Source organism: Gymnodraco acuticeps, unplaced genomic scaffold, assembly GCF_902827175.1.
Source record: "Gymnodraco acuticeps unplaced genomic scaffold, fGymAcu1.1, whole genome shotgun sequence".
Classification (NCBI taxonomy): domain Eukaryota; kingdom Metazoa; phylum Chordata; class Actinopteri; order Perciformes; family Bathydraconidae; genus Gymnodraco; species Gymnodraco acuticeps.
Window position 1 is genome coordinate 3,981,482 of NW_022989843.1, and position 15,023 is coordinate 3,996,504.

At 41.6% G+C, this 15,023-nt stretch overlaps 1 protein-coding gene across 1 annotated transcript in view; it reads right to left on the minus strand.

The window, feature by feature from the left end:
- Window positions 1–942: 942 nt before the first annotated feature.
- The window catches only part of LOC117560874 (peroxisomal multifunctional enzyme type 2-like), a 28,930-nt gene continuing 14,849 nt past the window's right edge, over window positions 943–15,023 (minus strand). The window contains 14 exon segments of the mRNA XM_034237978.1: window positions 943–2,129; window positions 3,343–3,470; window positions 4,536–4,674; window positions 4,820–4,906; window positions 4,987–5,073; window positions 7,353–7,459; window positions 8,074–8,143; window positions 8,502–8,567; window positions 8,650–8,753; window positions 11,406–11,477; window positions 11,816–11,867; window positions 12,034–12,078; window positions 12,080–12,158; window positions 12,313–12,425. Coding sequence (XP_034093869.1) covers window positions 2,040–2,129; window positions 3,343–3,470; window positions 4,536–4,674; window positions 4,820–4,906; window positions 4,987–5,073; window positions 7,353–7,459; window positions 8,074–8,143; window positions 8,502–8,567; window positions 8,650–8,753; window positions 11,406–11,477; window positions 11,816–11,867; window positions 12,034–12,078; window positions 12,080–12,158; window positions 12,313–12,425 — 1,239 coding nt within the window. The 3' untranslated portion in view covers window positions 943–2,039.

Genomic DNA, 15,023 nt, shown 5'->3' on the forward strand with positions numbered 1-15,023 from the left:
TTACATATCTGCCGTAGTTCTGTATTTATAGAGCCCTGATGAGAAGACTTCTAGACAAACATGAGGAACTGAAAACGTGACGTGGATCCTAAATATATCAGCCATTAAACAACATATTACATTTATGTTCACACAGTACGTCTCCTTGCAGTATCAACACTAATTCGGCTGACTTGGTGGACCCGTTCAAATCCAGTTTTGGACAGTCTGCCGTGGTTCCATCCCATTTCAAGTGCTGTTCGAGGCTCGGCGTAACCCTCGGAGCACACTCTCCAATCACAGAGCTTGAGGACTATCACGGGGTTTGTCAAACAGAGCACATGGTGTAGTCCTAAACGATAGCTGGGGATTCTGGGTAGTGTAGTGTCTTCTGCTATCCTTTACTCCGAAAAAATATTTGTTTCTCCGAATCGAAGGGGAAAAATACAAAAGCATTGCACACAATTTAAACCAATCAATGTTGTGTAATTAACAAGGATAATCTGGTGTTTTTTAGTCGATGAGTAGTGCAGATATCACTGTAAAATCAATCGACAGTAAGGGGAATACTTACTTCCGGGTGTACAATTCTCCGTTATCCAATGAGAATGGACGCTCACATTGCCTTTAAGGGCAGCCGACATAAACGAATGCCGTGCTTCCATGAGCGTCATTACCAGTAGAAATACATTGCTTTTAAAATCGTGCTGTGCAACACGAAAAAAAGGGGAAAATCGTGTTGGTGAACACGAATCAATAGATTAAAAATCGTGGTGAACACGAAATGTCATGAGACTGGGTTGAATAAAAATAATGATGTGCTAAAAGCAGATGTTTTTTGTAATTTTAGAAACAAACGTGACTGTTGATCAAATATCTCAAACCAAAGGGCCATGCGTTTATTAGAAACAGGAAAATTAAACATCTACTTTCCATAGTAAGTATGACATTGACACGTTTCAGTTGTTTTAGTCTGAATAACTTTATTTATATTTGAGCAAACAAAATCATTATCATAATCAACATCATTGCACTGATATAAAGATATGTTCATAGTTAGTTTACATTTCCATACATTTTATGACTCACTTTTCCTGTGGAGCTTTATCTCAAACAGTTATGTTTACATTGATTTCTTTGCACCACCAGATCAATGGGATAGTGTGAGAAAAGGACCGCTTGTGTCCAAAAACAAAACAAACCTCTACTGGTGCTACACTCCACAGGGGAAGTTGTTTTTTTTAAGGTGTTGTCACTAAAAAATAACTCGGGATTGAGTCTAAGCTGTATGGATGTGAGGCGGACACAAAAACCAGCTGAAAATAGCGACATAGCTCCTTGGAGTTGAGGAGAACTTCAGATCCAGACGATCATTCTGTGTGGATTCATCACTGCAAGCAACCCTTTTACTATAATCATCCGATACATTGTTATAAAAATAGAAGTTATAGACATTTTAATTACCTTCCATAGTCCAGCAGTATTAAATATACTGAAAATAAGCTTTTAGTTGAAACTACTTCATTTATTTTTTGAACAAAATGATTACACTCCTCAAAGGTTCAACTGAGGTTGCTGTATCAGAGTTAACAGATATATAATTAGTCAGTCTAATGAAATAATTACGACCATAAAACAGTTTTAGATTTGAATTATCACTTCAAACAGTGCCTTGACCCAATTCTGGGCAGAATGTTGGACGACTGTGTTAAAGCCTGTGTGTCCTATCTTCTTAAGATAAAGAAAACTGAAAGAAATCTTTAAAAGTATTGGTTAATTTTTGGATCTTAAAAAGGCAGTTGAGTTAAGTGCACATTTTCAGAAGCAAAGAGACCTTATGGACCAAACTCGGTGAACTCAACGATGAAATTGAATACATTTAAGTAAACCGTCTATTTGATCAAGTCATGTTTCTACATTTTGTATCTTCAGTAAAAGTTATTTTACATGAGAACATTTATTCTGAAGCGGTATAAATCACAAGTCTCCCTGGAGAGGAAAATCATATTGACACACATGGACGGAGAGAGCTGCTGAGTTAATGGAGTCGTCTGAGGAGCTCACAGCTTGGCGTGGTCTTTCAGGATGACCTCCAGCTTCTGACTCAGCATAATGTTCCCTCTAACCTTCAGTTTGCCAGAGAAGAACGCCTAGAAAACGACAGACATACTTTCAGTTGGGCTTTTAGTTTGATTCAAGTAAAAGGGGAGGGAAACAAGGCAAAGATTCCTACAAATGAAAAAGTTGGTGAAAAATATTCATAAGGTTCAGAGCTGCGAGGTGCAGTCTCTTTATCGCTTTCTGCCATGACGACCCTGGGTGACAGGTCGCAGCATCCTCTTTAACTCTGCCAACTTATATTCCTCCTGCTGCTCTTATCATCGGCAAGGCTGGAATCCCCCCCCGCCTAAAGGAGCTTCAGCACTGCGGCCTGTTAAAACTCTTTATGAAACACCCACACCACACACAGGCCTCAGATCAATATCCAGCGCTCCAGGAAGCATATCAATTCCGTCCAGTGATGATCAGTCCCTCAGACGTAACGTGCAGCGTAGATTGATTGAGTGCTCTCTGAACTCAGTTTGATTAATCATTTTATTTACTTCTTTGACATGAGATCAAGGACAAAGTCATTAAAGATTTAAAGGGCTCTTCAAAGGCACTGCTTTTAATTAAAATGTACAAGGTGGGATTTTAATACGGAGAAGAAAAAGACGGGATTTAAAAAATGAAGATCGTTTTCCCCCAAAAATATATCTGTATTGCGAAACTTGAATTACAACACTCCCTTAGTGTATAGATGCTAAGCAGGTGGTGCTCTGGAACAATGTAACAGTATAAAGCAGGGGTGTCCAAACTTTTTTCACCGAGGGCCACATACAGAAAGATATACGAAGGGCTGGGCCACTCACTAGAGGTGAGGTATATTGCCTCAAAGGTTATCTAAATTAATCAAATGAAGGTAAATTATTCTTAATACTTGAATATGCTTTAAGAAAAATAACAGCCTACATCCCAGCTCTCCAGAGGGTTTCATTTATTTTGTTAGCAGCTCATTCCTTAAAACAGGAGCTTATCATAAGAGGAAATAGGAAGGGTTTATTTCAAGCGTGTTTTGAGAATAAGTTATTGGGCTTTTTTCTTATCAACTTAGATTTGATAGAAAACATTTTCAAATTTAATTGACTGAATTGTTTGAAAAGTGGGCTTCTTAACACATGAATACTGTGTGATATCTGCTTTGATCTATATTTAAGAAGTACAATACGAGACAAGCACAAGTTTCATTTGTGGGCCATACTCCATTATACTTTTTGAATTGGCTGAGGGCCAATTCAAAATGGCCTGAATTTTGTGTGTTACCTTCTGAGGGTTGAGTTTCCCCTGCACCACCTCCAGGAAGTCCTCGTCTGACACGGTGATGGTCACATCCGCCTTCCCGCTGTGAGGGCCCTTCTGCAGGGAGCCGCTGCCGTTCTTCAGATCAATGGCTGCAGGAAGAAGAGGAAGATGAGAGAATACATCACAAGCATCCTAAGTGTGCTGTTTTGTTTGGCTTTGCTTTCACATCTCATTGGGTGATTTATTCTGTCTTTTGTGCCGATGTTTGATCTGATATTTGAGAGCTTGTTAGCAACATTTGAATCTGAGTCAACTTTATAGCTCATAGTTATAATTCATACTTTTAGTTTGAGGTGCCAGTGTCAGAGCGAATAAAGTTTCAGGAAGATACGTCCCCAGCTGACACAGAAAGCGACTCAGGTTCTGGTCCAGGCTCTCGTCATCTCACGCCTAGACTACTGCAACTCCCTCCTGGCTGGTCTACCTGCATGTGCCATCCGACCTCTGCAGCTCATCCAGAATGCAGCGGCTCGTCTGGTCTTCAACCTTCCTAAATTTTCCCACACTACTCCGCCCCTCCGCTCCCTTCACTGGCTTCCGGTAACTGCTAGAATCCACTTCAAGACACTGGTACTTGCTTACCATGCTGCGAATGGATCTGGCCCTTCGTACATCCAGGACATGGTTAAACCGTACACCCCAGCGCGTGCACTACGCTCTGCATCAGCCAAACGACTCGCTGCGCCCTCGCTGCGAGGGGGACCCAAGTTCCCATCGGCGAAAACACGTGGGTTTGCTGTCAGGAAGGCAGATAGCTTGCACATCTTCCGGCGCAAACTGAAAACTCATCTCTTTCGACTCCACTTCGAGCGATAGAACTATTAACGAAGCACTTTTATACTAATAAAGGACTGTCTTATCTAAAGCCAGTTGAGTAGCACTTGAAATGTTTTTGCTCTATGAAGCCTGATGTACTTATATGATTCTGTTTTCTTCAAGTTGTATTTTGTTGGTCGAACGCACTTATTGTACGTCGCTTTGGATAAAAGCGTCAGCTAAATGCAATGTAATGTAATGTAATGTTTCCAGGCTGATTTCTGAGTTTAGGGTGAAACAAATCTACTATCTCAGTTATCCCTGACTTTCTCAGTGAGTTCTTATCATGGGAGGTTAAATGAAACAGAATCGACCGTGAGAGTGACATCAGTACTCACTCCACTGCGCAGCGATCTTCCCGTCTTTGGTGATCTCCCAGCCGAACACAGCATTCACCTTTTTCACCAGCTCCGAGCCCGTGTCTTTGATACGACGGCCGATCTCTGCAAACACCAGCTCACTGTGAAGACCCCCTGCCTGAGAACAGAGAGAACAAAAACCCTTTTAGTGTTTTCACTATAGAAATACTAAAAAGAAAGGAGCTCCAGGGCTCCATGGAGGACTTCTATAGCAGAGGAAAATAATATTTCTGTTTGATTGCAGCATTTTTCGACTGACGTACTTGAGGGGGGTCTTCTGGAGAGGCCTCTGCTGCTCCATGTAGATCCACATAGGCCCCCGTCAGCACCACAGCGTCCGTCTCCTTCACCTGGACCAACAGAAGTCACACTCATTTATCCACAGATCTGTTCACGGTGATTGTAACCCACACTGACGCTAAATACTGACTTTACACTGGATGTGAATTCTGTTGCCTTCCTTCCACATCTCAGTCTGAATCGACTGACCCGGCATCACTGGCTTCGCAAAGCGGACCTGAGAAAGAGAGACGGATTTAAGAGAAGGTAGTGGACCGATGGATCTGTAATTAAACATTTCCTTTAGCATTTAAACACACTTGATAAAGGCTTCATTATTTATCAAGCATTTCAGTTTTGGATGTGCCGCCGAAGAACAAAATGTTCCTACAAGTGGTTGTTGCATGATAAACAAGAGTGTGATGGAAACTTCTGAAGCAATGGAGACAAAACTCAGAGAGACACAGGGAGAGATGGAACTTTGATGAACACTGACAGTTTATTATGGCGTTACGGCCGGAGAAATGACAAGACATCTGCTGCCGCCACAAGGTGATACAACGGTTGCCAAACAAATTCTCAAGATCTCTTCTGCAGTTCGAGGTTTTAACTAGTTCGGAGTGTAATAATCAACATTCTTCATCAGCGAGACTAAACAAATATGGACCCTTAATCTAACTAGAGCTGTCGTCCGTAGAAAAGACTGTGCGCCAGGGAACCTACGTTCCAGAAAAGAAGGGCCTCTAGATGTCCCTGAACAATAAACTCATGGAATGCAAGAGTAAACCCTCTCCTAAAGAAACCCACTCTCAACCCGTCCGATGTTATAAACTACAGGCCTGTCTCTCTCCTCCCGTTCCTGTCTAAAAACACTTGAACGCGCTTGTCTTTAAACAACTCTCCTGTTATCTCCATCAGAACAACCTTCTGGATCTGCACCAGTCTGGTTTCAAGGCAGGTCATTCAACAGAAACTGCCCTCCTTGCTGTCACTGAGGAACTGCACACAGCTAAAGCAGCCTCCCTCTCCTCTGTCATCATCCTTCTGGACCTGTCTGCTGCATTCGACACGGTGAATCATCAGATCCTCCTTCGCACTCTCCAAGAACTTGGAGTTTCAGGCTCTGCACTTTCCCTCCTCACCTCATACCTCAAAGACTGTACCTACAGGGTGACTTGGAGAGGGTCCGAGTCCGACCCTTGTCAATTAACTACAGGGGTCCCTCAGGGCTCTGTTCTTGGTCCCCTCCTCTTCTCCCTGTACACAAACTCGCTCGGATCTGTCATTAGCCCGCATGGTTTTTCTTACCACTGCTACGCTGACGACACCCAATTAATTCTGTCCTCTCCCCGCTCAGAGACCCAGGTCGTCGCACGCACGTCTGCTTGTCTAGCGGACATCTCTCAGTGGATGTCTGCTCACCACCTCAAGCTCAACCTTGACAAGACTGAACTGCTTTTCCTTCCAGGAAAAGATTGTCCCACTCTTGACCTAACAATCAACATCGGCACCTCTATTGTTTCCCCGACTCAGACTGCAAGGAATCTGGGTGTGACCCTAGATAACAACCTGTCCTTCACTGCAAACATAGCTGCTACAACCCGCTGCTGCAGATACACACTTTACAACATCAGGAAGATACGTCCCCAGCTGACTCAGAAAGCGACTCAGGTTCTGGTCCAGGCTCTCATCATCTCACGCCTAGACTACTGCAACTCCCTCCTGGCTGGTCGGTCTACCTGCATGTGCCATCCGACCTCTGCAGCTCATCCAGAATGCAGCGGCTCGTCTGGTCTTCAACCTTCCTAAATTCTCCCACACCACTCCGCTCCTCCGCTCCCTTCACTGGCTTCCGGAAACTGCTAGAATCCACTTCAAGACAATGGTACTTGCGTACCATGCTGCGAATGGATCTGGTCCTTCCTACATCCAGGACATGGTTAAACCGTACACCCCAGCGCGTGCACTCCGCTCTGCATCAGCCAAACAGCTCGCTGCACCCGCACTGCGAGGGGGACCCAAGTTCCCATCAGCAAAAACACGTCGGTTTGCTATCCTGGCTCCAGGATGGTGGAATGAGCTCCCCATTGAAATCAGGACAGCAGAAAGCTTGCACATCTTCCGGCGCAGACTGAAAATTCATCTCTTTCGACTCCACTTCGAGCGATATAATTACTAACAAAGCACTTATATACTAATAAAGGACTGGCTTATCTAAAGCCACTTGAGTAGCACTTGAAATGTTTTAGCTCTATGAAACCTGATGTACTTATATGATTCTGTTTTCTTCAAGTTTGTATCTTGTTGGTCGAACGCACTTATTGTAAGTCGCTTTGGATAAAAGCGTCAGCTAAATGCAATGTAATGTAATGAATGCCCCTCCTTAAGAGAGATAGCAGCAATACCCGAGGACTGTAGACCTATGCCATGGGGAAAGAGACTGTGTCAAAAGTAAAATACCTAAGTAAATGATTTCCCAACAAGGAGGACAGGGTTTGAATCCTAGGTGATGCTTACTTTGATCGCCTTGAATCTGGAAGGGTCGTTGTCTGCAAACTGCTTGAGGACGTGTCTCGCTGCGAAGCCGAACGAACACAAACCGTGCAGAATGGGAGCCTGGAAGCCTGGTCCAAGAGAAATTATGAGTAAAACACATGACTACCTGAAATCTCAGGAAATATTAGGTCTAGACCAGAGGTGTCCAAACTACAGCCCGGAGGCCAAATGCGGCATTTTTAATTGGCCCTCAGCTAATTCAAAAAGTATAATGAAATATGGCCCACAAATGAGCTCTGTGCTTGTTTTATATTGTAAATCTTAAATATACATGTAAAAAAATAGATAACACAGTATTAATGTGTTAATAGAGAAATAACACTTTCTAACAAATCTAAGTTGATGAGAAAAAACCCAATAACTTATTTACATAACAAGCTTGAAATAGACCCTCCCTATTTCCTCTTATTATAAGCAATCTGAGGCTTCCATTTTAAGGAATTAACTGCCAAAGCTGTGATTTAAGCTGTTTTTTTCACGCATAACTTAACTACATTTCATTAATTTTGCTAACTTATAAGTTAACTGATAAGGCGATATACCTCTAGTGAGCGGCCCAGCCCTTTGTATGTTTTTCTGTAGGTGGCCCTCAGTGAAAAGAGTGTGGACACCCCTGTTCTAGACCAAGACAAATACAGATGTTTTTGACTGAAAAGCAAACAATGGATGCACAGCCTCTCACCTCCCATGGCGGCGAAGCTGGGGTCTATGTGCAGGGGGTTCCAGTCCCCACTCAGACGGTACAGGGCCGCCTGCAGGGAAACACATATTGTTTAGATCTATATCTAATTCATAAACCCCTGAACTTTTCATATACAGATGTAGTATGAAATTAAATCATCATAAAATAAGAATGTCTTTGAAGTGATACAGTTGCACTCTTTAAAGTGCTCTAGGGATGTCGTTTTTCCCCCTTCTTCCTTTTGTTATTTTTTGTATCATAAATTCATTGTTCTTATTTTGCAAGTGTATGAAAACCTTCTTCAACACTTTTTCACATTTTGTCAAAAGGTTATTTCAGAGCAAGAAAAACAATATGTCCTAATTTCACCCACACATCATCAATGCGGATGATTTATTCCGCAGCTAAACCCACACACACTCACTCACTTGGTCTGTGCTGGTGGAATCAATCACCACAGCATCTGGTGCCCGCTGAGGGGGGGGCAGAGGAGCCTGCAGGAAGTAACACAAATCAAATGTAAGCCAGCAATATCTCCAAATGTCTGACTCTGTAACTCAAACATGGAATACTTACTATGGCTTTGTCCGAGCTCCTCTTCCCCCCGAAGCCCCCGGCCCCCACCACAAACACTGAGAACTGGTTGAAGCAGATCAGCTCTTCGCCACAGAACGTCTTCACTGTAAAGCAGCAACAATGTGGCTTCAAGCTCAAATTCATGGTGTAAGAAGTGGTTCTTATTTATGTCAAAGTAGCAATACCTTAGTATACAAAGTTTGAGTACTGAATTCAGATTTCTACTCAAGTACAGAATAATTACTTTGGGGAGAGAGATTACAACATCCTTCAATTCAATTCAAAGGTTTTATTGTCATTGCACAAAGCTACAGTGTAGAAATGGAAATGAAAATCCTCCAACAATCCAACATATATAATAAAATACAAAAATACAAAGTAAAATGTAGTGCAAAAAGTCTATATACATGCAAATAGAAGATGATAAGATCGCAGTGCAACCCAATCCCTTATTATTCGTTATCCCAGGATGCCTCCCCTCTGCGTCAAATCCAAGAAAGAGGTAGAGTCTACATATTGTTCATTTGGCGCGACCTTCTAATATTTACAACTCTACTTTTTAAGTTCAGGACATACAAATTAATCTGGGGTTTGTTTCTGGCAAAGGGCTCTCTGACAGCGGTCCAGCCTTTGAACGAGCTTCTCCTATTAGCAAAAAGTTACATTTGATTTCAGAGCAATAAGCCAGGACCTCCTACTGTGGACCAGCAGCACGGAGACATCTTTAAAGTGTTGCAGAGAAAGCACTCGGCATTGAAGGGAAATGAATGAGAGGGTTTTTGATGAGCGCCTTTTCTTAACTACCTCCCAAATTGCTCAGCAGACGGTACACATTGCTCTGTGGCCTGGCACACTTTCAGGGACTGAGACCCTCTCCCCGGTAATGCTCTGCTTCAGTTGTGCAATGTATCCAAGCTCTGAATATCTTTATAATGTCTACACGCCATGCGCCATTTGCTCTTTTTTTTCTATCTGTGATTATTTTCAGAAATTAACTTGTGTTTAAAAAAGGAAAACATACTTGATTTACTGTAGGCTACTTTTAGTAGTTAAGTTCCTCTAATGTTTACTGTTTATTTTTACATTATATCCATACTGTTCTGGCTAAGGTCGCGGTAGATGTAGACTCAGTGAGGCCACAGAAAAACTACTACAGTTCATGTTGCATTTATAAACGCATTAAAATCTACTTTCCTTTTTTATTAATATGAAATGCTATCTCTTGAATGTGGTTTAAAATGCTACACTCATCAAAGGTATCATAATTATTAAGTTAGTATCCCTTGTTTGAATAATACTTTGACTGGGATGAGAAACAGCAACACGGCAACACGGACGGCTCCATGGATTTATCAATATACTGTTAGAGCAGCTTCTGGGGGGGGGGGGGTCACAGACTGTGTGCAGACAGGAAGTGGTGCAGCTGTGCCAGGCGGAGGCTACCGACAAGCCACAGTCAGGTAAAAGATAACCAGGCAGACTGACACATTTAACTTCACCCTGCTCCCTCTGCTGCTAGGTGATGGAGAGCGGGGATGGCAGGTTAACAAGTGGGATGCATTTTGGTAATTATGCTAACAAACTGGATGGCATCCCCCCCTCAAATAGCCAACTGCTTACAGCCTCAAACACAGTGGAGAGAGAGCCTGCTTCAGCCACATTTCCTCACTACAGCCCATAGAGAGCCTAAGTCCCGCCCTTCTACTTCCAACCCATGGGATCTTATTTTGGAACAAATATGTACGGTTGTCAATGGCGAGAGAGAAATAATTTTTCGATCCCGTTTGAATTGTGCCATAAATTACATATGATGTTTGTCAATTGAAAAGATCATTTTGCAAGTTAAGAAAAAAAAGTTTGTCAGTGAGTAAGTAACACTTAGTTTTGTGTGAAACCGCTCAATGAACGTCATCTCTGGTCTCGCACAACACACGTCACCAACACCAAGATGGCCGTCACCGTGGCACATTTCTGAATGAGGTCAAAAGTATTAAACGAGGTGAAAATCATTACACGTCTGGGTATGTTGAGAGCTGCTATCACACAAAAGGGGAGTTAGTCGGTTCCGTAAGAGCCAGCATGTGGGACCGGCTGTACAAGGTTTCGGTGAGTGTTAAACGAGTTATGACATCACTTACGCGACTTGTAATTGTGGTCTTTCTAGTTGCATATTTTCATAGTCTTATATTTCAACAGTTTTTTGCTCTCTATTGAGAGTAAATTAGAGCAGGAGGACACGCCCACATGGAAGCTGACTGTGAAGGGACCATTAGCAGCTGTCAGGAAGAAACAAATCCAGACTCCTGTTGACATACTCGCTGGTTAATTTCACTGGGTCAATTAAAAATACAAGCAGGTACGAAACAAACAGAGCGGCTCCTGCAGTGACCTGTTGTCTCACACAGAAATAACTTTGCCTCCAGTCGAGGAGAATAACAGAAGCGGATTTAGTGTGTATAAGGAAATTACATCTATGTGAATCCTCGGAACTTCCAGTCCCGTGTTATTTGTTTAAAGTCGGATTAATTATAGATCAGAGTGCCTATAATATCATCCATCTCTATGGAATTGACTACAAATATGAGCCGTTCTCAGTCCATTATTTCAATCCCTGCAGACACAGACTGAAATTAACTTTGATGAAATCAGCCTGAGAGGCAACTTTCAGGACAAGCCACATTAAAGTGATGAAAAAAAATGAGTGTGGAATGAATACACTATAATAAAAAAAAGTTGTGAAAGGAAAAGCAACTCACCGTCCATTAGGATGACGGCTCCTGATCCTTTGTCCAACACGTCTGCTATGGTGGTCTCAGAAGTGAGGGTCCCTGGGAAAGGTCATTTACACATTCCACTTTAACAAGTTTTTCACAGTAAAAAGTATTTAAGCTTTTTTGATTATCAATTCATCACTTAGGTCAAATATGTGTACCAATCCTTTTTGGTAGATTGAAAGGGATTCATCTTCCAGAAAATCTCAAACTAAAAGACTCAAGTTTTCAAATAAACTCAGACTGCTCCCCGTTATACATCATTCAATTACATGAAAATGGCTTTTTGTAAATGAATGGCTCAAAACATTTTATTTTATGAAGTGAAATCTACACAGTACATGTGTTACTTCTATCAAATAAATGGTATGTACTATAACAGTAGAGGGAAATACCTGAGGTGGGTAAAGGCTTGTAAAGCTCCAGATACTGCTCTCCGTGCAATACCTGACACACAACATTAGAACAGCGGTGATATAACATCAAACCAAAGTCTTAAAGCCTCATTAACAAGAATTATGTGTGCAAGACCGTGTGAAATACATGCATGCATACGAGCACACAACACATTCACACGGACAGAATCAGACTTGAAAGACTTATATGTTCTAACCTGTGTGAAATCTATGTTGAGTCCAGGGACTGAGGTCAGCCCCCCCCTCCATCAGAACTGACTGGGCCACAATGACCCCAAAACTGGGGAGGCAGACAAAGTCTTCATGGCCCTCATACAGGAACCTGCATAGAAATGTTAACAGTGACTCAACTGTGACAAATCACACTTGCACAGCTCTGGTGGGTAATCCTGGATAGATTCAATTTAATTTCACACAGGCTGATTTACCAGACCCCTTAGAACGGTTACAGTCATTAAACACATACAGATACACACCTAAGATGGTCGGGGTCCTTGGTAGACATCCCCACCCCCAACGCATAGAGGATACACTGGATGTGGGTGTAGCTGAACGAGGATGGGGGGAGTTTGGTGCCCACTGCCTCAATCTGAGAGGAGAGGAGAGAGTCAGCTTCTCCATATTAAAAATAATCATATAGAGGGCAGAAAATGCAAAAGGTATCTTTCTACTGAGACTCTGATAATTAATATTTAATTTGAATAGATAGAAGACCAGGATAAGGTTTACATCATGGTTGATTAACTCCACACCCTGAATACAAAAGCTTTAATTAACACCGCTCATATAGTCAGAGCAAATGAATCATTTTTTATATTGTAAAGGTGAAACAAATATATGCACTTAGGGAATAAATAATGAATCCATCTTTGTTAACCTCTTAACAGTTATAGAGTGTGTTTTAGCAGCCTGGCTTTAGGGATGTCTGTACACCACTGATTGAGATGTGATGCACCTAAGGGTGACATCATTGAGTGTCTCTGCTTAACCTCTGCCTGGCAGGTCATGACAAATGAGGGCTCGTCTATTTAGTCTATGTAAGTATTAGATTGTTAAGGTACTTATTATATATGCATATACTGAATTAGTAACCTTAAAGGTCTCCTATCATGCTATTTTTAGGCATATATTAAGGGTCTCAGATATATATATTTATATATATATAAATATATAAAAAACATATCTATGTGTTTTGCTCAAAATACCAAACAGATCATGCATTTTAGACATCCCTCATATCCCTCTATTTCAGCCCTGCTAGAGAAGTGCTGATTCTGGTCAGCTTCAGATTTCAACTGGGCTGATGCTGACCCCGCCCCCTTTTGAGCACACAGGCACACTGTGAGTTCTGTGACGAACAGCTCTGCTCAGATACAGCTAAATGCTGCCGTGATTACATGCCATATCATGTTCCAAACCACATCAAGGATTATTTCTGAACCAGGATGGAGCTCAAATGGTGTTTCTCTTGCGGGTTTACCACAAGGTGAGTTCCTTTTTTATTTTCTGCTTCTTTACAAATACTCTTCAGTACAGTGTTAGCGATGCTTGCTAATGTAAACAAAGACCATATTACGTCCAAAACACGTCGCGCATTGTTTCTGATAGCAACGTGTGTGATAGGGCCGTGGGCGTAAAGCCCCATATTTTTACATATTTATGTATACAAGACATCAAAAAGTGCATTTTGCATGATAGGAAACCTTTAAAACAGATTGTCATCAAGTTTTGTACAGACAGTCAGGGTCAGAGGATGACGTCCGCTCACTTTTTCTCAAGATCTCACTCCCATTACTTTTTTTTTACCAGCGCCACTAGCAAGATTAAGATTTGACTTTAACAGTGAAATAAGATATTACTGAATATAGCTGAACATCTAATGAAATGATACGCACTTCATATTTTCTTCATAGTTCCCAGACGATGAATCTTAAATGATGTTGATGAACCCTTGTAAGTGTTTGTACCATGTTGCCATGCAAGAAACTGTAGAATCTTAGACTTGTTAGGAAAAGATACATTGAGTCAAAGAAATAAATGAACACACTTGAGAAGTAGTAGAAATGTTTAATCAAAAACAAATCCAGAATCTCTAGTGATTTACAACTAAATATACGGAGAGCATCAGTCCTGTTAAAGACAGACATATGGGAAGAAATGTAAATGTAGAAAGCAGCAAAAGAGGTTAACATCGTTTACATTTGTGATCATCAGCAGTAATTAGTTTGAGGACCTGTGGGATTTCACGGAGTAAAGAGGAATCAGCGGTTCAGGAACGTTCTCATGGGCAGAGCTTTGTAGGGGATCAGCACAATTTTAAACGGATCCTGAACTTGACAAGAGGCCATGAAGGGAGGCCAGAGCAGAGAGGCCAGAAATGGAGCGATGTTCAATCTGTGCTTGTACTTTTATTAACAAGCAGCCTGAAAACGGTTTCGGACAAAGTCGCAGTCAAAGTGTTAATGACACAGAGTCACAAATGCCGTTTTAAAGCTCAGGAAGGTGGTATTGTAAAGGTTTTAAATCCGATTTTTATTTCAGTGTCAGATCCTCTGGCAGAGCTTTCCGGAACTTAAAGACTTTTTTTTTTTATCCCAGCTCATAATGGGATTTAGCAAAATACTACACCAATCTAACTTATTACAAAACTAATGCATTATTTGTCATTCTTATGATTTGTTGAAGCATTTTCTAAACATGTTTTATTCCAGGGCCGTAGCCAGGGGCTTAAAAATACTAAACAGTCATGAGTTGATTTTTCATATTTTATGTATGCAGTTAGCTGAATGTTTTGCATGTTTTCTCCAGCAAGTATTAGACACGTTGCAGTGACACAACAAATTAAGTTCCACATACAGTAGAGGAGGATAAGCTATATTAGGCGGCTGGGTCAAATGGAGCGGGACGAGGGGTGAAAGGGAAGATGAGGAGTTTCCAGAGATATTGACTCCACGGTAGTGTGTCAAGTAGTGTTATTAAATATATGAAATATTTTTGGCCCTCAAATCTATCTCATCCACATTCCAATATCCTGTGGAGCCCAAAATAAACAAACATCTGTGAAAATACTACAGTCAGAGTAGTCAGGTGGTTATACATATATGTGGTTATACGTCACACTGCGTTGAGCTATATTGAAACAATATTGGTGGTAAAATGATTTGATTCTCCCTCTGCATAACACCAC